Source organism: Dreissena polymorpha, chromosome 13 (genome assembly GCF_020536995.1).
Source record: "Dreissena polymorpha isolate Duluth1 chromosome 13, UMN_Dpol_1.0, whole genome shotgun sequence".
In the NCBI taxonomy this organism is placed as follows: domain Eukaryota; kingdom Metazoa; phylum Mollusca; class Bivalvia; order Myida; family Dreissenidae; genus Dreissena; species Dreissena polymorpha.
This window is the reverse complement of record NC_068367.1, coordinates 56,160,122-56,183,696: the sequence shown is the minus strand read 5'-3', so window position 1 is coordinate 56,183,696 and position 23,575 is coordinate 56,160,122. Positions and strand designations below refer to the sequence as shown.

At 32.7% G+C, this 23,575-nt stretch overlaps 3 protein-coding genes across 6 annotated transcripts in view; all 3 read right to left on the bottom strand.

Moving 5' to 3' along the window:
- The window catches only part of LOC127854470 (polypeptide N-acetylgalactosaminyltransferase 5-like), a 168,394-nt gene that overhangs the window by 52,137 nt on the left and 92,682 nt on the right, over positions 1-23,575 (bottom strand). Inside the window, exon 2 of the mRNA XM_052389520.1 lies at positions 16,705-17,349. Within this exon, the coding sequence (XP_052245480.1) occupies positions 16,705-17,215 (511 nt within the window). The 5' untranslated portion in view covers positions 17,216-17,349. The remainder of the gene's footprint in view (positions 1-16,704; positions 17,350-23,575) is intronic.
- The window catches only part of LOC127854472 (uncharacterized), an 86,663-nt gene that overhangs the window by 27,158 nt on the left and 35,930 nt on the right, over positions 1-23,575 (bottom strand). The gene's annotated exons all lie outside the window — the stretch shown is intronic.
- LOC127854466 (polypeptide N-acetylgalactosaminyltransferase 5-like) overlaps positions 7,247-23,575 on the bottom strand; it is a 77,166-nt gene continuing 60,837 nt past the window's right edge. The window contains exons 3-11 of one of the 4 annotated variants that reach the window (XM_052389515.1): positions 16,308-16,461; positions 15,833-15,999; positions 14,913-15,077; positions 14,008-14,233; positions 12,912-13,212; positions 11,194-11,322; positions 10,654-10,758; positions 9,499-9,627; positions 7,247-7,854 (exon numbers count right to left, since the gene is read on the bottom strand). In XM_052389515.1, coding sequence (XP_052245475.1) covers positions 7,693-7,854; positions 9,499-9,627; positions 10,654-10,758; positions 11,194-11,322; positions 12,912-13,212; positions 14,008-14,233; positions 14,913-15,077; positions 15,833-15,999; positions 16,308-16,461 — 1,538 coding nt within the window. In that variant the 3' untranslated portion in view covers positions 7,247-7,692. The remainder of the gene's footprint in view (positions 7,855-9,498; positions 9,628-10,653; positions 10,759-11,193; positions 11,323-12,911; positions 13,213-14,007; positions 14,234-14,912; positions 15,078-15,832; positions 16,000-16,307; positions 16,462-23,575) is intronic. The other 3 variants (XM_052389514.1, XM_052389513.1, XM_052389516.1) reach the window with 3 other exon arrangements.

Below are 23,575 nucleotides of genomic sequence, written 5' to 3'. Positions count from 1 at the left end.
AAATATAAAATATTTTCCTAGTAATACAATAAAATTGATACAGTTTGAGCAGTTTCTATTGTTGATAAAAGTATTACAAAGTGAAATACATTCATAAGACAATTTGAAATCAGTACAAATGCTAAGTTGGGATTTTATATATGTCTCAATGTTGTTCCAAAAAATATGAACATTAGAACAATTCCAAAACAAATGCATATTAGTTTCAACAGACATTGAACATAAATCACAGAGACTAGATTCTACAATGCCATATTTAAACAGATTTTCGTTGTTGGGAACAATGTTCATCATATATTTATACTGGAACGTTCTTAAGGAGGAATCTATTGTGATTTGAATATAATTTGTGAATTTTGATTCCCAATGTAACTGTTTATTAAAAAGCATTTCCCATTTGTGTTCTTGTTTGTTGTTTTTTATATGTGTATTCTCTATTAACAGTTCGTTTATAAATTTGCATATTTTTGTTGTCGGGGTGATTCTATTAATAAGGTAACTAGGTGGCACGTATGACCTTTCTTCATTGTTAATTTTTTCTTTCCAGCATTTTGGTATACAACCAACTAACGTGTGGTATTTTAAAAAAATCAGAACGGGGCAAATCATATAATTCTTGAAGTTCTGTGAAGGTATGAAAATGTTTGTTCCTGTAGTTAAAGATATGTTCTATTTGTGTAATACCTCGATCGAACCATGTTTTGTAAAACAATGTTTTATTCAATAGAAATATATTTGAATTGTTCCAGAGTATTTCTTTCCCTATGATTGTCTGTTTTTCTTTATAGTTCGCGCGGCACCATCCTTTTAAGCATTCAGTTAGAAATTTAGATTTCAATTCCAAAGAGTCTATATTTGATGATTTTAGGTTGCATTTAAAGATAAAGAGATTGCCATTATTTTCAAGCATGTCACTGTAAATTTTTGCCCATTTTGTTGTTGGTTGATATAACATCCTTTTCACCCAGCTTGATTTTAGCGCGTCTATAAAATTTTCGAGATCAATCATTTTGAGTCCTCCATTTTTGTAGTTTTGAACAATTTTGTTTCTCGCGATTTTATCTGGTTTATTATCCCACAAAAATGAAAACATTGAGTTCTTTATGTCTTTTATAATTTCATTGCCTGGATTATTTAAAACTGTTAAAGGATATATAAGTTTCGGAAAGGCGAATGTTTTTAAAACTGTAATTTTTCCCATTAAACTTAGTTTTCATTTTTGCCATTTTGCGAGACAATTTTTAAACTCTTTAATCTTTGGTTTGATGTTATGCTCGGTCATTTCGTCCGTGTTATTCAAAAATGTTATACCTAACGTTTTTGCACTTTCCGATGTCCATGAAAAATTGTGTTTTTTTACAGAAAATAATGTTTGAAAATTTCATACGTCCTATGCGCAGAACAGTGCATTTATTTTTATTTAGTCTTAGGCCTGATATTTTTGAAAAATTGTCAAGGGTTGCAATAAGGGTCTCAAATGATAATCTTGATCCATCCAGAAGGAAGCATGCGTCATCTGCGAAGAGCGTTTGTTTAATTTCTGTATTTTTCACTCTTATACCGGAAATATTTTCATTTGTATTTATTTCATTTGCCAATAATTCTATACAAATTATAAATATGTAGGGAGACAGCGGGCAGCCTTGTCTAACACCTTTTTGTATGTTAAAGTATTCAGAAAAGTGACCATTGTTTGTTATGCATGACTTAGCGTCTTTGTAAAACAAATTAATCCAATTTATAATTGCGGAGTTGAAACCAAATTTAGCTAAACTATTCCTCATAAAAGCATGATCCAGACTGTCGAATGCCTTATTAAAATCTGAGAAAAAAATTAGCCCATTTTCATTGTAAATATTCACTTTTTCAATAGCTTCTGACAGGCATCTTACATTTTCTCCTATATACCTTCCTTTCACAAAGCCAGTTTGCTCTGTGCCTATAATGGTTGGGAGGTGTTTTTTTATTCTATTTGCAATTGCTTTTGATGCTATTTTGTAGTCACAGTTAAGTAGTGATATTGGTCTCCAATTATTTAATGTTAATAGATCTTTGTCTCCTTTTGGAAGTAAAGTTATGATACTTTGTTTTTGAATTTCTGTTAAGTTGCCATTATCATAAGAATAATTTAGTGAATTTACTAGGTATTTCTTTATATCTCTCCAAAATATTTTATAGAAATCCGCAGTTATACCATCGGAACCCGGACTTTTGTTGTTTTTCATATCTTTTAAGGCTTCTGCACATTCGTGTTCTGTAAGATGCTCTATATTATCCGGATTATTTATTCTATTTACATTGTTGTTAAAAAATTTCGAATGGCTGCTCTCCTCGATATTATTATCTTTTTTATACAATTTTTGATAAAAGTCTTTTATATGGTGTATGATTTTCTCAGGATTTTCTTCTATTTTGTTTTCGTCAATTTTTATTTGTTTTATCGTTTTCTTTTCAGAATGATATTTTTCCAGATTGGCGAAATATTTTGTATTTTTTTCGGCTCCCTCAATCCATTCAGCTTTACTCCTTAACATATAACCTTTTATTTTAGTATTATTAAATTCATGTAATAATTGTTTTGCATTATTTAATTGTTCTAAAAGTAAATTATCGTTTGAATTTGATAATAACTTATTTTCAATGTTTATAATATGTTGAAGTAGCTCATTTTCTTGTTTATTTTTAATTTTATTTTTATGGCTTGAATATTTGATGGTTTCATCCCTTATTCTTCCTTTAATTAATTCCCATAAGGTGTTCGGGTTAGCTTCTTGATTAAACTCAACAACTAAATTTATTTCATTTTTAATTTTTGACTGATATTCAGTGTCTAGTAATAACGAATTGTTTAATTTAAAATACCCGGGTCCTCTTTCTTGCTTGTTGGTATTTAATATCATTTTAACAATAGAATGATCGGAGCGATAACCTGGGTGTATTTGGCAGTCCGACACGGCATTTAAAATGTTGTTTGAGATTAAGAAATAATCTAGTCTGCAAAAAATTGGTGGGTGCGTGTTGGAATGCCATGTATAAACCTTTGCAGTTGGGTGTTTTGTTCTGAATATATCACTGAGATCGTAATTTTCTATGATATTATTTATTTTATTTGATGTTTTATGGTTAGAATTGTCCCTTCCATTTAATTTGTCGAAGTTATAGTCTAAAACGGCATTAAAGTCACCTCCAATTATGAATGTTTCGTCTTCGTAGTCTTTAATAGTATTCTCTAATGTGTTATAGAAATTGACGTCATCATTATTTGGTGCATATAGATTAATCAAAATTACGTTGCTATCTGATATATGTAGTTTTATAAGTTGCATTCTTCCAACTATGATTTCTTTATATTCAATAATGTCACAATTGCATGATTTATTAATAAGAATTCCTACGCCATTGCTATTGGAGCTACCGCCACTTAAAAAATATTGCCCTGTCCAAGAAGCTCCCCAATTTGTATTATCATTCTGAGCATTATAGTGAATTTCTTGTAATAAAACAACAGAAAATGCCTTTTGATTTAGCCAGCTTAATACTTCATCACGCTTATTCTTAGTCCCTAAACCCTTGACATTAAATGTAACAATTTGTATATTAAGTAGAATATATTTGATTTATCGCATTGCACTGAGTTCTGCTTAGAATATGTCTTCTTATATTTTTTGACTGCTTTAAAATATGTAACGTTATATTGTATTGTATGTTTGTGTCATGTGAAGTTTTATTACGAAGTTTTCTTATTTTTTTATTTATCTTTTAATTTGGAGTTGGAAATACTTGTGTTCTGCTATATGATGCATGTTTAACGTTTATTACCTTTTAATATTCAATATCTTTTGCGTTTTGTGCATGTAAGCGGGTGTGTGAATGCGTGTGCGTGTGTGTGCGTGTTTATGCGGCGTGTGTGCGGCGTGTGTGCATGTGTGTTGGGCAGATCGCATCAAAATAATATTGTACGTCTTACAGATGGATTCAATTTTACAGCATAAACAATTTTACAAAATACATCGTAACTAAGCTGTGCGCTTTGTAGAACTATCTAAACATGTAAATACAATTTTGTAACATACATACTTTTGCAACATACATCTTAATTGAGCTTTCCACTATAGAGATTCCCCGTTGCCTTGAAAGGTATTTAATATGGTATTTATCATGGCAAATGACGAATAAGTATTTTATCGCAAATAGCGAGGCTGTGGTACAAAATAACATATTATGAACAAAAACAAAACAAACTATTAAAGCACATTTGTTCCATACAACCTTGCGCAGTTATTCAAAATACATGTGTTCGTATATAATAAGTATGGAAGTGGGTACAACCACGTATCTTGTTTGCAGTTACAGTCCACGGGCTCGCTATTTACATTTGAAGAAGGAAAGTAGTTCAACTAATAAATTTAATCGTACGTATTGCAATTTCATTTCGTTATCTAGGTATAATGAACTTTGGCAGGCAGCCAGTAATCTCATGTTGTAATATACATGAACGACAGCTTTACAAAAGATTAACAAGCATATGTATGTGCAAGAAACAAACAGCAGTTTGGTTATATACACACAAAAAAGATTATGCAAAACGATTCACAAGCATATGCATGTACAGTAACGACACACAGTAGTTTTAGTAATATGCATGAAAGACATCTATACAACAAGATTAACACACCTATGTCCGTACAAAAACACCCCGCAGTTTAACAATAAACTATCATTAGCAATTGCAAGACGTTTACATATTATACATTTGTTTAATTTTATTTGTACGTAAAAAATGCCAATTTTCCAACGAAAAATGTTAAAGATGATTTATTTTTATTTAATACACTATTATAGTAGTAAACAGTTTTACTTTAATATCTTTCGCGACTAGGGTATACTACTAAATGTTTTTGCAAGTTAGCAATATCTAATAAATACGACGACAGCCCGTGTGTAGAAGCTTAAATTGTCGAAAGCAAAAGTATCAAGCTTCTCATTAGGCTTTCGGTACGTTTAAAACATATTATGGAGTCATATTACTCCATTGTTGTTTTAATTGAGTCTTTTGTATAAATTATTATTTTACTTTTAAAATTATTTTCCACAAGTTTTTTGATGATTATATGTTAAGCAATATCTTATAAATTCCACTACAGCCCGTGTGTAGAGGCTTAAATTGTCGAAAGCAAAAATATCAAGCTTCTCACTAGGCTTTTGATAATTTTAAAAAACATATTATGGAGTCATACTACTTCACTATTGTTTTAATTGAGCATTTTTGTATAAATTATTATTTTACTTTTACATATGTTTTAAAACTTATTTTTGACATTCATACAATAAACATTGAAGTGTTTTTAATGTTATAATATTTCAATAGATATTTAAGTAGCGCACGGATTAATTTAATCCGCTTTACAATTTCTTGCTTATTGTATGGTTAGTCCAAGCACAATAACGGTTTACATTTTATACAGATCGGTATTTATTTGTGATTGGTAAAGAATGTTGCACGAGCATTTTGTGAATGTATAACGCACATGGCTTTTCACGAGCAAACACTATATTTGTGTATGTATACTGTTCAAAAAAGGAGTATAATCCTTTTTCTTACTGTCTGCGGTTTGGCCATGGCAAGTCTAGCCATTCCTGGTATTCGTCCTGTTTCACAGTGCGTACATGTCCCATTTGGTCCCGGTATTTGATTATCCCATTGCTGGTCCAGGCGTCTTTCACCTCGTCCATCATTTTCTTTTTGACACACATTAAGACTTGCAGATTTATTTTCGTCAGGTCTTCGTTCACGTAAACGTTCGAATTTTTCAGCAGTTTTCTGTTTCGTATAATTTTGTCTTTTGTAAATCTGGAGACAAACTTAACAATGATGTCGCGATTTTTGCTTTCTCTATTTGGTATTCTATGCACGATATCAAAGTCATTCATTGAGATCTCTGCTATTTTTTTCTCTTTGAAAAAATTTATTACTTTTGTCGCTGTTTCTGTTGCTGGTTCATTTGGGTCTGGATCTGGTATTCCTTTGATCTTTATATTGTTGCGTCTGCTATATTGTTCAGCATCATTTTCACCCTGTTTTCTCATTTCTTCTTCTCTTATTGCTTTCCGAACAATTAAGTCGCTTTCCTGTTTTATGTCTGTAATGCTCTTTTCCAATGTTTCTAATCGAGTTCTAAGCTTGTCATTTTCCATATCTCTTTCGAAAAGTTTACCTTCTAAAACTTCTATTCTGTTTACCATTGACTTTAAAAGCTCTTCTTTCATTTCTAATAAGAGGTCTTTGATTGTTTCTCTAATTGTACCGTCACCTTTTTTAATTGTACCTTCTAGCCTGCTATCCATTTTCTTCATCGCGGATTCTACTCGTTCTAGTTTGCTATTCATTTGTTTCATCTGTTTTATGACTTCAGTCAGTTCATCATCAACTACTTTTGGTTCCATATCGATTTCATTAATCGGATCATCGTTGTTCTTTGATTTCTTCTTCTGTTGTTTTCTATTGCTTTTATTGGGCGTCGCTTGTTCTGACATGCTATTTTCTTGTTCACTTGTACTTGACAGTGCTTCGCTTCTTTTTCTTCTTTTACTTTCTTTTTCGCTGTCTTGTTCTTGTTTACCCTTTGTTATCGTCTTTGAAATATTCCTGTCACTATTCATGTTTGTTGCCTTATTGTTTTCGCACAGTATAGTTTTTGACATACACGTCGAGGAATGTATTTATTAAACGCAGTGTTCTCTACTAATTCTATGTTTTATATCAAGCATCATTTAGCATCATCTATTATAAAGTCACAGCATACCTTTTAGTCATAAAGTATTTCCAACATCCACTTTATTTTATCACTTTATTTCATTTATTTTTAATTTTTTTTCCAAAGAAAAAGTATTCCAACCTTCACCTAAAGATGAAATTACCGATACAAATTACAACATTGTGGTGATTTATTTAAAATGAAAGATTGGACATATTGTTTGCTTTTGCTTTGTTATTCAAATTTAAAAATATACAAACATGTTTTAAAAAAGAATTTGATCTCAACAGACAATTAATAACATGCCAACACTGTTCTTCAGCACTTCAAAATATCCGCATTGGATGAGAGTTGTGGGGTTTTATCTAGATAAAAAGTCAATGAACAATTATTGCATATATATCACACAATTCCTTTAATTAGTGGCCAAGCAGTTTTGTTATAACATGCCATATGTTAAATAATTCTTATTCAAAAAGCATTAACTAAACTTATTTTCTGCTATTTATTTGGACGGCAAACATTTCTAATGACATGCCAATCACACCATTGCATAACACACACCAACTATTTGTTTCCATGGTGCTTTTACATAAAAAATGTATTATCAAATGCAAATGCACTGTTTATGCAACAAATATTAAAATAACTACATTTATTGATACATGTAATATTTGTTATCAAATGCTAATGATATGTGTAACGTCTTTATTATGTAACACACAAATACGCGTAAATATCAATATTTCTTTTCACACAGCATACACTATAGGGGATCTACAAAGTTTTAGAAATGTTTTACGATGATATGTTTCTCTTATTTCTCATATTTCTTATAAAATGCTTAACATATTTAATAGTACATATTTAATAGTACTTTTTACAAGCTCCATTTGAAGCGCCCCTTTTATACACGGTAACGTGTTCTGACGTATGGTTATTTTGACGTTTTCTCTGCATGACCAGGTCCTTTCGGTGGTTTTCTCATCATCTTCCATTTCTGGCGGTCGTTTCCGGTGCATGGTGCCATTTGGAGCCCCTTGGCGTCCCACGTGATCTCAACGCATTTCTTGACCGTTGGACTGTAAATTGTATTGTCCTGTAATATTTTAAAAATACTTTTGTGTCATTCGTATATTGTGTCGTCCTGTAAATTTTTTAAAATACGTTGGTGTTATCTGTATATGGTGTCGTTCAATAATTTGTTTTAAAAACTTTGATGTTATTGGTATATTGTGTCGTCCTGTAATATTTTCAAAATGATTTGGTGTTATGTTTTATATTGGGTCATCCTGTAATTTTTTAAATACTTTGATGTTATTTGTATATTGTGTCGTCCTGTAAAATTGATAAATACTTTAGTGTTATTTGTTTTTATTGTCGTCCTGTTATATTTAAACATTCTTTGGTGTTATTTTTATATTGTGTCGTCCTGTATTATTTTAAAAACTCTTTGGTGTAATTTTAAAATTTTGTTCACCTGTTATATTAAAATGCTTTTTGTGTTATTTGTATATATTTTCGTGCTGTAATATTTGAATTTACTTTTGTGTTATTTGTATATTGTGTCCTCCTGTAATATTTTTAAAGTACTTTGTTGTTATTTGTATATTGTGTCGTCCTGTAATATTTAAAATACTTTGGTGTTATTTGCATATTGTGTCGTCCTGTAAAATTTAAAAATACTTTGATGTTAGTGTATATTGTGTCGTACTGTAATATTAAAAACACTTTGTTGTTATTTGTATATTGTGTCGTCCTGTAATATTTATATAATACGTTGGTGTTATTTGTATATTGCGTCGTCCTGTAATAATTAAAAATATTTTTGCTGTTGTTTGTTTATTGTGTCGTTCTGTAATGTTTACATAATACGTTTGTGTTATTTGAATAATTTGTCCTGTAGTATTAAAACATATTTTGGTGTTACTTGAATATTATGTAGTCCTGTCATATTTTCAAAATAGTTTTGTGTTATTTGAATATTGTGTTGCATTGCAATATTTAAAAGCACTTTGGTGCTATTTGTTTATTTTGTCGGCATGTAATATTAAAAATACTTTGGTGTTACATGTATTTGTTTATTATGTCGTCCTGCAATATTTTCAAAAAACTTTGGTGATTTTTGTATATTATGTCGTTCTGTTATAGTTTAGTGTTATTTGTTAAGTACAAATGTTAATATATGTCAGAAAAATAAATTTAAAAAAGGAATTTTCCAATTTCGTCTGATATAATCGATCGAGCAACACCGAGTTTTACATCACGCAATCGACCATGTCAGTAGTGAATATACTATTTAGTCTAACATTATTACTTTACAGATGCCACGCATTAGTAAGAGCATGTTTAATATTGAAAATTAAGATGTTTAATGATCGTCAACCGAACTGCATTCTTACGACATTAGAAACTAGTCTCTTTAAGGTATTCAAGTACATTGCATTATGATTAACATATTGGTGAATGGTTATGATGTGTCATGGTATAACATTAATTATAGTAGGCACACACCCATTCGCATTCGAATCACATCATATTCACATCGGTCCATGTATATTTAAAACATAAAATTAAGGCGTTTAATTAACGTCAATCGAATTTCATGTTTTATAAAATTAAACATCAGTCAATTATTTTGCTTTAAAACAACATATTTATGTTTGAATATTACTGTAGCATATATTTAATGGGTATGATATGAAATATGATTTGAAAATATAAACTATGGTAAGTCCCACACCTCTCTGTATTCGAAGAGTTGGTTGCCCTTGGAAGTGTGGCACGGGTATAATTTTACCTTGGCCCCGTCCGGGGTGTCCCAACACGTGTCGTCTCTTCTGAACTCACCCTCTTTACTTAGTAGCCAGAACTGAGGAAAAGCATTTAATGTCATGTAAACGAGCGTTTGAAAGAGGTGTGGCTATAGTTACTGATGGAATGACAATTGATTTACGCTTTAACGATGACCTTTTTTCTTACTTCAGCTGTAAAAAATATACATGACAACTGTCGAGTGACGATCCACCTTTAAATTTATTTCATGATAACATTTACAATATAGGCCAAAAGCATTTGCAGCGAAAGAAAGTCTACTTAAGTTCTCAGAATTTCGTCAGGCGTAATTTATAGCAATAAACGAAAACGCATTGACAATTATAAAAACATAAAGTGTAACAAAATATTGCCAAGCAATATTGTCCACTAACGGTGAAACTCCACCATTGTCAGTATTTTTTTTATATATTTGTTGCCATAGCACCCAGAATTCTTGACGTAGGAACAAAATGAAATGACGTGCATAATCTCCATATTGCCATCTATCCATGTTTTAAGTTTCATGAAAAAATATGAAGAACTTTCAAAGTTATCGCAGGATCCAGAAAAGTGTGACGGACAGACTGACAGACAGACTGACAGAGCGCAAACCATAAAAATACACAGCAAAAATCTTTATATTTATGAATAACTAGTATACACGAAAAAACAACTCTTTGCATGTTATAATTGCACACCTGTTGCATCAGATCGTCGTATCGAAAACCCGGTTATTGTACATGTGCATAGACTTGACAACATTTTAGGCAAATGCAGAACAGCATGCATGTACAAACGGCAAAAATATCACACAGGGCCTGATTGATAAAAACTTTAATGGCAAGTTAAGCTGATAGCCGTTAACTTTTGGATCAAGTTATTTATGTGACTTAATTGTAAAGCCTTTCATTTATATGTTCACTGGAATCAATTGTAAACAAATGTGTATGCTCGAATAATTTGCATACTTGTAATAATATTATTGCTTTTAAAATTAGTTTTATTAGCGTCTGGAATTCACGGACTGTAAGCTTAACATGCCGTTAAAAAGTTTTGAGCGGCAGGGCCCGGACAATCGTACCTGGTTCCCGCCCTGCTGATGACAAGGATACACGGAGACCACCCCCTCGTTGTCTTTGATGTTTGTATTTGCGTCGATGCACATAGACCGATCAACGTTTCGGATCTTAACAAGTAAAGCAAATAAGTTTAGACCTATTTATTTTAGCTGGATTACATCGAAAACCTAAGGATTAAAGATTAAGGTTAGAAGATCCCTTATTTAAACGAAACATGTCATAAAGGCGGATTTTTAGTCCCTGATTAGACTGTTAAACTTATTGAAACGCTCTCGAGTCCGTTCCCTGGGTAGGACCAGTTTTGGTGTCTTTGAGGGAGATCTTTAGAACGCTCTTGCAAATTGGGATCCAACCCGTGACCTCCCGGTCGCTTTGCGGACACCATATCCACTACGCCACGGCGACCCACATTTACTTTCAATGCTAAAATATTAAATGACTGGCATGCGTATTTGCGAATATCGCAACTAATAAATTTCTAATTTATCTACTAATACGATCATTGGTTTACAATAACACCTGCATACACATAGGTAAATTACCTCACCGGACGCTAAAGCCTCTCCGGGAACAAACATTTCAGGAAATATATTATCAAGGTACCACTGGAAACTTTTGCAGTGCAGAGATTCCCTTAAAGCTTTACGATCACTGACGTCTCCGTAATCACCCTGGAACATCATTTTGAGATTCTAAGCAAATATCAAGTTAATAAGTGACTGGTGCAAACATTTAACATAGGCCATTTAACGTGCGTGTATGTTTAAAATCAAAGCGCTGAAGGCACTGAAGTTGTTCGCTTTTGCATAATTTAAGACGCAACTCATTTTTCAAAATTAATCGCAAGTTTGAAATGAACATACGCAATTTAAATTTATAAATTTATAAATAACGCACGGGTCGAGATTTGTGTGCACGTTTTATCATCCTAATTATTATATAAAGATAACTAAGACAAAATAACAACAACATGGCCCTTTTTGGATGTTCTGAAAGCAAAGAAAGTATGATGAAAATGGTGATGAGAACTGAATATAAGACAATTTGCAATCACCATCATATTAAATGAATATTGTTAGAATATCGAATACCGATCTCACTAAGAATATAATTTCATGATGGAAATTCCCTGTACAAAACTTTTGATTCTTGATACCATATACAAATTCAAAATATACAATATGATAATTGATGAAAATAAATTTGCAAGCAATATTTTTTACTCACGAATTAGGTAGTCGTAAAGACAGCGCCGTTGAACCAGTTTTGTTGTTTATGCATTACTTGTTACCCTAGCAGTTCACACGGTGTCAACTACTCTGACCTTAACATAGGTGTAGAGCACTAATGCGCTTTATCGTCGTAGCTATTTTACCCAGCTTTTCACCTTAAATGACTTTTACATAACGCCAGCAGACACGCATTCGAATATTTCATAGGCTGATTCGAGATAAAACCTCTGAACTTTGGCTACAGCACTGTGTCTGTGCTCAGCGCAAAGGATGTTCACTATCGCGAACAACTAACAACGATTTTAACATATCAGTATTTTACAAGGAAACGGTTTTATTAAATCAATAATAGCAATCGTTTATAGCTTGGATAAATGCTATTGTGTAACGCTCAAAACATGTGCAGGGTGTGGTTATAAGATAATTTGCAAAAACAATAAATTGTTGGCCAAACTACCAAATCGTTTGTAAAGTCAATCATGGAACAAAACTATTTATTTTCGTGGACTTATATGCGATTTTCACCTAACACTACATCACCCATGCAAAAATAATACAAAATTGATGATATCCCGAATTAGTTAACAATTATATGTACAAGTTAAAATTATATAAGGGCACTGAAGTTCAGCATATGCCTCACAAACCTGAACGTACACACCTCATCTTAGTTTATTCGTTTCCAGAAATATTCATACACATCTTATCAAAGTTTATTCGCTGCAAGTAATATTCATACACACCTTATTATAGTTTATTCGCTGCGAGTAATATCATACAAACTTATCATAGTGTATAAGATGCAAGTAATATTCTTACACAACTTATCATAGTTTATTCGCTGTAAGTAATATTGCAACACACCTTATTATAGTCTATTGGCTGCAAGTAATATTCATACACACCTTATCATAGTTTATTCGCTGCGAATAATATTCCAACACAACTAATCATAGTTTATTGGCTGCAAGTAATATTCATACACATCTTATAATAGTGTTTTGGCTGTAAGTAATATGCATACACACCTTATCATGGTTTATTCGCTGCAAGTAATATTCCTTGTAATTATCCAGCCAGACCTCTGCAAGACGCACCAGATTTCGCCTCAGAACATTGCCGACGTCCCATTTATAGGGACTGCGTTTCCGGTACACGTGCCCTACACGTGAGCACGGTATAGTCTCGAGGGTACCGCCGCACATCCACGTTTTAAACGAGAGTTCGAGGTTCTCCCCGCCCCAGATGTCAAACCCGCTGTCGTATGTGCCCAACTTTCGGAAGAACTTGCTGCTGATTGCAAAAAGCCCACCCGCCATTGTCGGGGATCTGAATAAATGAAATTTGCGATATTTTGCGGAGATGTTCCAGTAATTAATACATTATTTACTAGCTCTATATGGAAATTATTTACTTTGAGTACAAACTGATTGGCCAATTTGGCAATTAACAGACAACCAGTTTATTCGCATAAAAGACCACGTTTGTATCGCATAGATTTTTTTTTCAAAATAACTACATTTGAAGTCAATCAAAAGTTCTAATATAAACATACCTAATAATGTAAGGAACATATCCTTGTTACTTTAATTACATCTCTTCACCAGACTAAACGGGCTTGTATTTCATAGAAATGTTCCATGAAAACGTCTGATTTAATGTTATAGGTCGCGAGATGAAGGTAGAGAATACAACAGAAGTAAAATACTTTTATTCGGCGTATGTGTGTAATCCAGGTTTTGACCCTTTCTAAACCTGTATCAACATCTAATACAATATTGACACCATTTTCCATAAGCAGATCTGGATGAATACAATTCTATTACTGCATTTATCAAATTGAAAATAACTGGGATGCTGTATTGTTTTTGCAACGATGTAGATATCTGTAATGGAGTTGTCCTGCATTTCTTATTTTCTGCAACTTACATCTGACAAAAAACTACACCAATAATTCAACCTTTGTTTTCAATTTAATTATTTAGAAACGCTTATGCTCAACCTTTATTTTTAAGTCACGGTTAACCGGAATGGCGAACAACTTTTAAAACACACATTTCCGTTTTGTACATAAACAATCATGCACACCAACAAAATGTAAACCTTGACGTAGGGAACGCTTACCGTACTGGAAGGTAAGTTTTATATTCAATCCGTTTAAGCTCCTCGTGAGGTATCAGGTGCCATTTGAACAGCAAACCCCAGTTGAATCCGCCGACTTGAACTGACTTGATGTCGGTGTTTACTTTCCCCTGGTACCCAAATGTTTCCAGATCTATGACGTCAATGACGGGTACCAGCACGTTCGTCTCGTTTTCGTGTATCCTTGACAACAGAGGCGGAAGCCAGCCTGCAATTGTTACCACGTCAGCTAACTGTTCGCTTTCTCTTAGATAAATAAATGTTGTTTATGCATCGACACATGTAGCATTAAGCTTGAGTGTTTATAAAGTGAGAATATTGTATTTTAAATAATACAAATGTACACCGTGTACATTTCAAAATAAGAAAGACAATAAACTAAAATGCAAAGGATGACAACGATTATCCTAAAATATTTTGGTTTATTCGTTGACAGATTCTTGGATGTAACATTTCGTTCTAGTGTTTTTAAAGTGGAGATGTTATTTTTTGATTGATAAACATGCGTTTTGAAATCAATGAACCTTTCAAAATAAGACTGACAATAAATTTAAATACACCGGATGACAAAAGTAACATTTTGCTACAGAGATGAGTAACGTTCGAAAAGAGTATGCTTTAATCTTATAACATATATGCAAACTTTATTATGAATTACATGTCATAATTGACTTTATATTTACTCAATTTATTATCTTAATGAAAATTAAATAAAGAAAGGATCAATCTTGCCATCGTAAGGAATATCCGATCTACATTTAGTTGATCATCTACGTTTAAATTAATGTAGGACTGTACATTCATTACATTCAGCCACACGCTCGTTGTGAAATATGCTTATCCCACATGCGCTTGGACGAATATATTGAAATCTCAGATCTAAAAACCTTCGGTGGCCTCGCAATGCGAGTCCAAGAATATTGCAACATCGGCAGTGCATTTCTCAAAACCCATCAACCTGGCCCTGATAAGCCCGATCCTCTTGTGCGCGCGCAGAAGGGACACTTTGTCCTGCTTGTCGATGTATTCTTGTAGTGGCTCTTTTAAGTGATCTTAAAAGACACGTTCATGTTCATTTTACAAGCTATATACATGTATATCAATTAAAATGCATTTGGTATTTTGTATCAGAATGTAAACGTTAAGTTGATCTTGCTAAATATGATATCACATGGTTATAGCAATTTTTTTATTAGACGAAATGTAAAAAATTAATTGAGCATGTCTATGTGTTAGTACTCTAAATCAAATGGTTCACATAACGTCGAATTAAACAAACGTGCATGAGGGACAGATGCACATGAAAAAAACAATGAAAATGTGTACAAACACACATATATAGAAGTTACAAAAACCTAAGTAATAACATCGAATAGCACCTTTAAACAAAATTGTATTTGTTAATACGTTTACCCAAAATCACAGTAATAATATGTTCTCTGTTTTTATTAAAATAAAAACATACAATGTACTTATATATTAGTATTACAAAATATGCAAAAACAGTAATGATCTCCTCATTATGTAACTATTACTTTATTTTATTTTTTTTAATTGTGCGTGGAATTCCGCCGTGGTTATAAACAAAAATATAATTCTGATATACTTATAACTACGGTAGAAACTGTGAAATTAAGGAAGAACTGTTGTTAACAATTAGATAGATCCATGTGAAAATAGGTGGCAAGAATGGAACATATACCGATGTCCAGTGGGGAAGGGGATTCAACAGGATAAGAGAAATCTAGCATTAGCGCCATCACCCACTCGGCCTACCGATGTTACAGCTGAACGGTATTTAACACACCAAAATCAGAAAAGTCGTCCACCGCAATAATTTCTTTCAGTTGTGTGGGATCCGATCTGTCGAGCACACTGTGGATTGTCCTTAGCAACACGCTCCAAGCCTCGTTGTGAAATATGATTATCACGCATGCGCTTGGGAGATGGTTGCCATATTGTATTTTCTTACATCTAATTTCGAGGAAGAAATTTAAAAAAATAAAACAAACATCAAAAACTCAAGATAAATAAACAACCACCAATTAACTGATTTTCTTCACTGGTTTGCACTTGGTCATCTAAACATGGCATACAATGCATATAGTATACAAATACCCGGTACATACAAAATAAGAGAACATTTTAACATATGCATACGAATTGTGTAAATGCATGTCTACTTTCTACATCACTACCACTACTACTTCTTCATTAATGACTTAGTAAGAATGTCATTGATGTACCTGACGTGAAGGACACATAAAGGACACATAACCTACTCAGTTTCCCTAAGATCTGGAAGTGACCGATGCAGTGATATCATGTCGCTAGCATAGCGATTGAAAGCATAATCCTGATAACCTTTGTCAAAGTCGTCTCTCTGCTCCTTGGTCAATTTTTCTTTATCTATATACACGGGTTTCCCTCCTTCACCTGTCAACAATCAATAAAAAACACACAACAGACTTTGACAACAAAACAACACTGATTCATGAACAGAGATTTAAATTGCTTAATTTAATAATAACGTTTTCGAGTCCCGTTTCACTCAAAATTGTGTTACTTGCTAGATGTGCCGATTATTGTTAATGTTAAATACAAGTTGTGAATGGAGCATACATTCTTTCTTTATTATCGAAGGGTTCGTATCTTAGAGTATTTTACATGTATATTGACCTGGACCATCCTTTTGCTCTGCTCCTACACGCCTTGGCACGGGAGCTACGATCTGCGCGACGTCTTCTTCTTTGTCTTTCTTCTTTCCACCAGGGTGATCATGCTTATCAGCATCTATATTCCGCGTAACGTTAACGTTTACTCTCCTCTCTAGTAAGGTGTCTTTCATGTCATTGTTCCGCTGAATATTGACATTTTTTACTTTTGCACTATCTTTATTATGTTCAATAATTCGCTTCGGGGGAGCTTCCAACTTATCATTACCAAATTTAGCCCTTCCCGCAATATCTCTTTGTATTAGTCGCTCCTCATCATTAGATTGTTTTAATCTATTTAAATTCTCTTGTGTTTTTGCTAGATGTCTATCTTTGATTTCCATTTCTTTCACAAGATTCTTATCCGTCTCATCTTTTTTACTCCAGTGGTTCAACGTTAATGACACTGTCCAAATTAACAATACCACCGTTCCGAGTCTATTCGCCAGTCTCTTCAACTTTCTAGATGGCAACATTTTAAATCCTCTTTGTGCTACGTTTATTGTTTTATTGGACTAGTAAATATATAATTAGATGGTTGTATCGCATACAAGATTTAACACTAGCAATCAATATGCACGACATTCATCCCAGTTGTCTGAATGGAGATCTGAAATGAAAATAAAATTACAAAGTGTTCTGTATGAATACGTATTCCATTGTTTATTGCACATATCATTTAAAAACAACTCCACGTTATGGCGTGTTCCCATAGTCAAGATGATTCAAGGGGTGGAGATATATAATATTGAAATAAATTTTGTGAATGCGTAACAAAGACTGTTGTTTAATCATCCAATAAATGTCCACTTCGTAAGATGATAAAATACTTTGTTCAATTTTAATAAACAAACGCTATGAAAAACAGTTTCAGTTTATTGGCAGAATCAGCTAATACGTGTATTCTTAACTACTATAAAGATGAACACACATATGAAATACTAAACAAAAAGCATTCCACATAAAAAGATGATTAAATTAATACGTAAATAAGTACATGTAATTGGTTCTCATCGTTAGTGTTATCCAGTAGGTAAAGAGTGGCTTACTAGCAAGGTAGTCATTTAGTTTTAACAGTGTTTTCTAAATGAATTAAGAAATATTACTTAATTGTATAGTGTTAGAGATAAACTTGTTGGCAGAGTACAACGATTGGTTAACTTATTGTAAAATCTCGAGAATGCGTACATGTAAATAATAATGATATTCTTCTTCAAACATGTTACTGCTACACATTTTGCATTTCCTGTTTTTTTTGCAATTTTATTGCATCTATCAGTTTCAATTCCGAATGCTCGAGCTCTTAGTCTAAATTCTGTCAAAGTTTTTATATGGCAATCATTATCGACACATGAAGTATATTTTTCAAATGCATAATCCTTTCTGATTTTCACATAATAATCTAATCTACTTTACGAATTTATCATATCAGAACATGACTGAGCGTATTGATCTCGAAGTCGCTGTTTGAGTTTTGTATAATGGTCTGCTTTTTTTAACGTTTTCATGTAATATATAATTAAAGGCTAAATTGTCAATAAGGTATTTAATAGCTTTGGTCCGGCATAGTTTTCCATTAGTGTTGGAAGTCTATATACAATTCTACTCTGCTTGTAAGATAGAAGTATCTGTTGTAAATAGCGCTAATATCATTTATATCATTTATAAACAGAATAAAAATGAGGGGATAAACGGGGTTGCCCTTGCTTCACTCATAACGAGATATCAAAGACTTGTGAGAAGGAATCGATAGCAATATCTTTTAACTTTTTCACGTTTTGGTAAATTTACAAAATAAAAATAAAAATAAAAATGTTTCAGATTCGTAAATTTTCGTTTTAGTGATGATATTTGTGAGCAAACAGTTATACTGAACATTTACCATGCTCTTATATGAAGTATGAAATTAATCACTAATTTTATGAGCACACACAGCCGAGTGGTCTAAGCCATAGACGTTTACTAAAGGGGTCAGTGGTTCGAGCCCAGTTGAGGTTTACTTTTTTTCTTTCTTTATTTCTTTTACTGTGAAAAGGCCCTTTTAACACAGGATTGACAGTTTGATAGATTGAATTTAACATATTTAGCCAATTGCAACGTACGCCCAACAGAACATATTTTACTCTGTAGTATACGAATGCAGTGCTTATATTACATCTTAGCCTATAGTGAGCTACTACATTAAATATATCTCTGACTCTAAATTGAGCTTATACATTAAATATATGTTCACTTTCACAACACTTGTTAATGCGATTACGTAGGATTAATGAAACCATTTTTGGACAGTATATATAACAATTTAATGACTCTTAAGTGAGAGGGATTACTCTTTTCACCCTTGTTATAGATTGGAACGATCGTGCCTTTTGTCCACGACTTTGGATACATGTGTTTTAAAGATATAATTGAACATATGTACAAGATAGAGTGTAAACAAAATACTTGCATTATATCTATACAAAATCCGCAACATTTATGTAAGATCACAGCTTTAATGTCTTTACATATAAGACATCGCTTTAAATACTTCAGAATAAACAAATGACAATCTAGTTACGCAATACATATCCCGTCGGTTTAGTCTTGAGAATTATCACCACGAAAGCAACCGCGCTGGACAACACCCCATTATTGACATAATTACTCGAAATCAACATCAAAAGATAACATCTGGGATGCTCTTAATACAATAGCTTATTGAAAAGTTTCAAAATGCTCGTGTGGATACAAAATGCTCGTTTTTACTATGGTTTTAACATGGTACCATTTTAGTGTTCGTGTGTCGTATCAATAGATATATTCGCTGGAAATTAACATGGAATTTATTGTGGTCACACATAAATAACAAGCGCACCGCCTTGCGGGTGCAGACCGCTCATCTATTTATATTTCAAGGGACCTATTTCAATTTCAATCACAAATGAGGGAGGGGTGGAGTGGAGAGGGTGTATAGTGTGGGGTGATATATAATATAAATATATTTTTTTTTTTTTTGGGGGGGGGGATTCTTGACGGTATTTCAAAAATAAAATAATAAAAATAAATATTTGTGTATTTTAACAGTTTCAAAAAAAAATAAAAAAAATTGTGGGGGGGGGGGGAGGGGGGGGTGGGGGGGGGTAGGGCGGGGTATAGTGTGAGGGTGTGGTGGTCATTTTTTATATGATCTTGAAAAAAAAACACTATTTTTTGGGGGGGGGTGCGGGGATTCGGGGGGGGGGGGGCATGGGGGATGGTTTGGGTGGAGTCTATTGTGGTATGTCAGGTAAGAGTTGTTTTGTCAAAGTATCAATCAAATCTAATCATAGATAAAGGAGTTATGGCAATTTTAGCAAAATTTAATAATTTGACCTTGACAGTCAAGGTCATTCAAAGGTCAAGGTAATATTCAACTTGCCAGGTACAGTACCCTCATGATAGCATGAAAGTATTTTAAGTTTGAAAGCAATAGCTTGATACTTTAGAAGTAAAGTGGATCTAAAGACAAATTTAACCATATATTCAAAGTTACTAAGTCAAAAAGGGCCATAATTCTGTAAAAATGACAACCAGAGTTATGAAACTTGTCCTTTTTTGTCCCTATATGATAGTTTGTGAGTGTTCCAAGAATCAAAGCAATATCTATGATACATTAGGGGTAAAGTGGACCAAAACACAAAACTTAACCAAATTTTTAATTTTCTAAGTATAAAAGGTCCATAATTCCGTAAATGCCAGTCAGAATTACATAACTTTGCCTGCACAGTCCCCTTATGATAGTTAGTAAGTGTTGCAAAGTATGAAAGCAATAGCTTTGATACTTTAGGAATAGTCTACCTAAACACAAAACTTAACCAAATTTTCAATTTTCTAAGTATAAAAAGGGCACATAATTCTGTCAAAATGCCAGTCAGAGTTACATAACTTTGCCTGCACAGTCCCCTTATGATAGTAAGTAAGTGTTGCAAGTATGAAAGCAATAGCTTTGATACTTAAGGAATAAAATGGACCTAAACACAAAACTTAACCAAAATTTTCAATTTTCTAAGTATAAAATAGGCACATAATTCTGTCAAAATGCACGCCAGAGTTATCTAACTTTGCCTGCCCAGTCCCCTCATGATAGTTAGTAAGTGTACCAAGTTTGAATGCAATAGCATTGATACTTTCTGAGAAAAGTGGACCTAAACGCAAAACTTAACCGGACGCCGACGCCGACGCAGACGCCGACGCCAAGGTGATGACAATAGCTCATAATTTTTTTTTCAAAAAATAGATGAGCTAAAAACATTTTGTATCTAAACGATTCTATGTAATCATACCAATCTAGCGTTGAAATTTCTGTAGGACAGCTGCTGCTGAAATCATTTTTCACGTACGAGGTATTGTCCTTAAACAGATCTGACATAATACAACATTTATCTTCTGAATATATTGATATAAAAAATAAACTTAATACTCTTATTTTGGTTAAACATTTTACCGAATTTCTAGTTATATAAATGTATGTTGTTTCATTCAATCAATTTGTTTATTAAAATAAATGTATGTGCGAACATAGAATTATCTTATGTGTATCTTATGAATGACTTACATCGTCACAGATCAAAGGCTTTATAGCATTTAATATGTGTTATTTTTGGGGCGATTGCCTTCTGCAATTCGCCCTATAGGTAACATTATGGTTACAATATACTAAATCTTTTTGGAGTGCAATGCTATACTCTTTAAAAACCTGAACATCATTTATAAGAAGACACAATTCTCTGTGTGGGCACTTGCCATGACTTTATTTTAGAATGTTTCTTTGTGCATGTGGTAGAGAAAACATTGATGTTTTACAGAAATTCACTCATTTGCTTGAAGGTTAAAGACTACATGAGACTTTGACAGATGGCGGGAAACCCTCATCCACTGGTACGAACGCGATAAATCGATGGCTGTAAAACAGTGACCGCTAATTCGCATCGAGTTCTTTCTTGAAAAACGCATGACCCCCCTTTTGATTGTCTAAATCATTGCGGCTTGGAATTCTCTTTAAGAAAAAGTATGGTTATGTGGGTCTCTATGCGCAAAAGTTTGACTTTATTTTTTGTTGAAGTTATTGCTTTTACATTGAATTTGTGTAGGAAACCTTTTGGAATATTGTAACCTTATAGACAATCCCAGAATCGATAAATTGACCGCCGCCATATTGGCTATCACGTGACCCGCTGATCCTGACGTTACTGAAGAATTTGGCAGATTACAGCGTAATCATAGTGTACACCCGCTTTATTCCAATAAACAGTACTTAATGACTTCACACAGTAGGATTTAAAAAAGTTGAAACATGAAACGAAGTGTCTATTTGTTAAACATCGTTAATCAATATAAGTTAAATAAGAAATATACACGATAGATTTATAAAATATGTGTCTCTGCAACAATATTCAGAGACATCACGTAATGTTTAAGGCCGAGTTTGCTTTTTTAAGCATACCTTTCAGTAATGCCTCTGTATAAAATTTTATGATTTTTTTATGGAATAAAATTATTCAATGAAAATTATAAAGATTATAGAAATATCTAAAGTATAAAGTAAACGTTGTGATCTTAGCGTAAATAGTGCCGAAAATATTAATTGGCGAAACTTTGAAAGATTTCAGACCGAGGTAAAAACATTTATTGAAAAGTAGATATCTGCCTTTGTTTAAGCCTGTATTATTTCTTATAAACTGCCGTACTTCTATAATTCCGGAGATGCTCAATAAGAAACCGTGTAAGATTAAAGACCGAGGCCGATTTTTAATTGAATAGTACATATTTTTGTTTGTCTAAATATTTTCCATTTCGTTATTAATATTTCCTTTGTAAGTTTCATTTTAAAGGTAATATAAAAATCTATAGCCGAAATGAAGTTTGTGATTCTAAAATTGGTCCGGAAATATTTATTAGCGAACCTCTGTAAGATTTCAGGTAGAGTCAAACTTTTTTTAACTAAATGTATGTATCTGGTTGAGTCTAAAACTAAAGTGCTTTTTAGCAATTTCTTTTATTTAAAAATCGCTCTTAAGCTAATACAAAAATCACTAGCAGGATATGAAATTTGTGATTCTAACTGAACAAGTACCGGAGTTATTCATTTGCAAAACTGTGTTAGATGTCAGAACATGGCATACTTTTTTATGGAAAAGGACACATCAGCTTTTGCCAATAAATTTCTTATATTATTATTTAAATAACGTTTAACATGTTATATCAAAGTTTATAGTCTGAAAAAAATACTTGTTTAGGCTGTTCTCAATATTTTCTAAACTGATTTCATTATTTATTAAATTTTCTTAATTACATCTAAATTCACGATAAACATGTTCAACATGAAAAATATGGAGCCTTAAATAAACTTGTATGGTTCCAATTGTGTTCTCTAGATTTCCTAAACTTGTGTCTTTATTTAATTTTCGTAATAAAGTCTAAATTTACGATTACAAAATAAAAACACGAAAAAAATAAGTGATTTTGCTTCGTTTATTACGGATGATAATTTCGGTAAGATAAAGGTCTTGAAAAAAAACATCAGCGATTAAGGAGCGAACGAATCCGCTCAATGGGAGGCGATGTCCCAAGTGTGGATTAAAAGCGTTTATGGGTATGCCCGTGACACCACATGTCTACACATGTGTAGATACCGTAATTAAGATAACATATCACGTGTCGCCTTTAAATAACATGTTAAATGACAATCAAGACCTTATTCTTGCCATGAACCTTTACAAATAGGTCTCTGTTCATGCTAAGTTTTATTACTCTTAAATGAATGCAAATGAACCTTATTTCTACTAATTACGTAATAACTGATCTTAAAAAAAAAC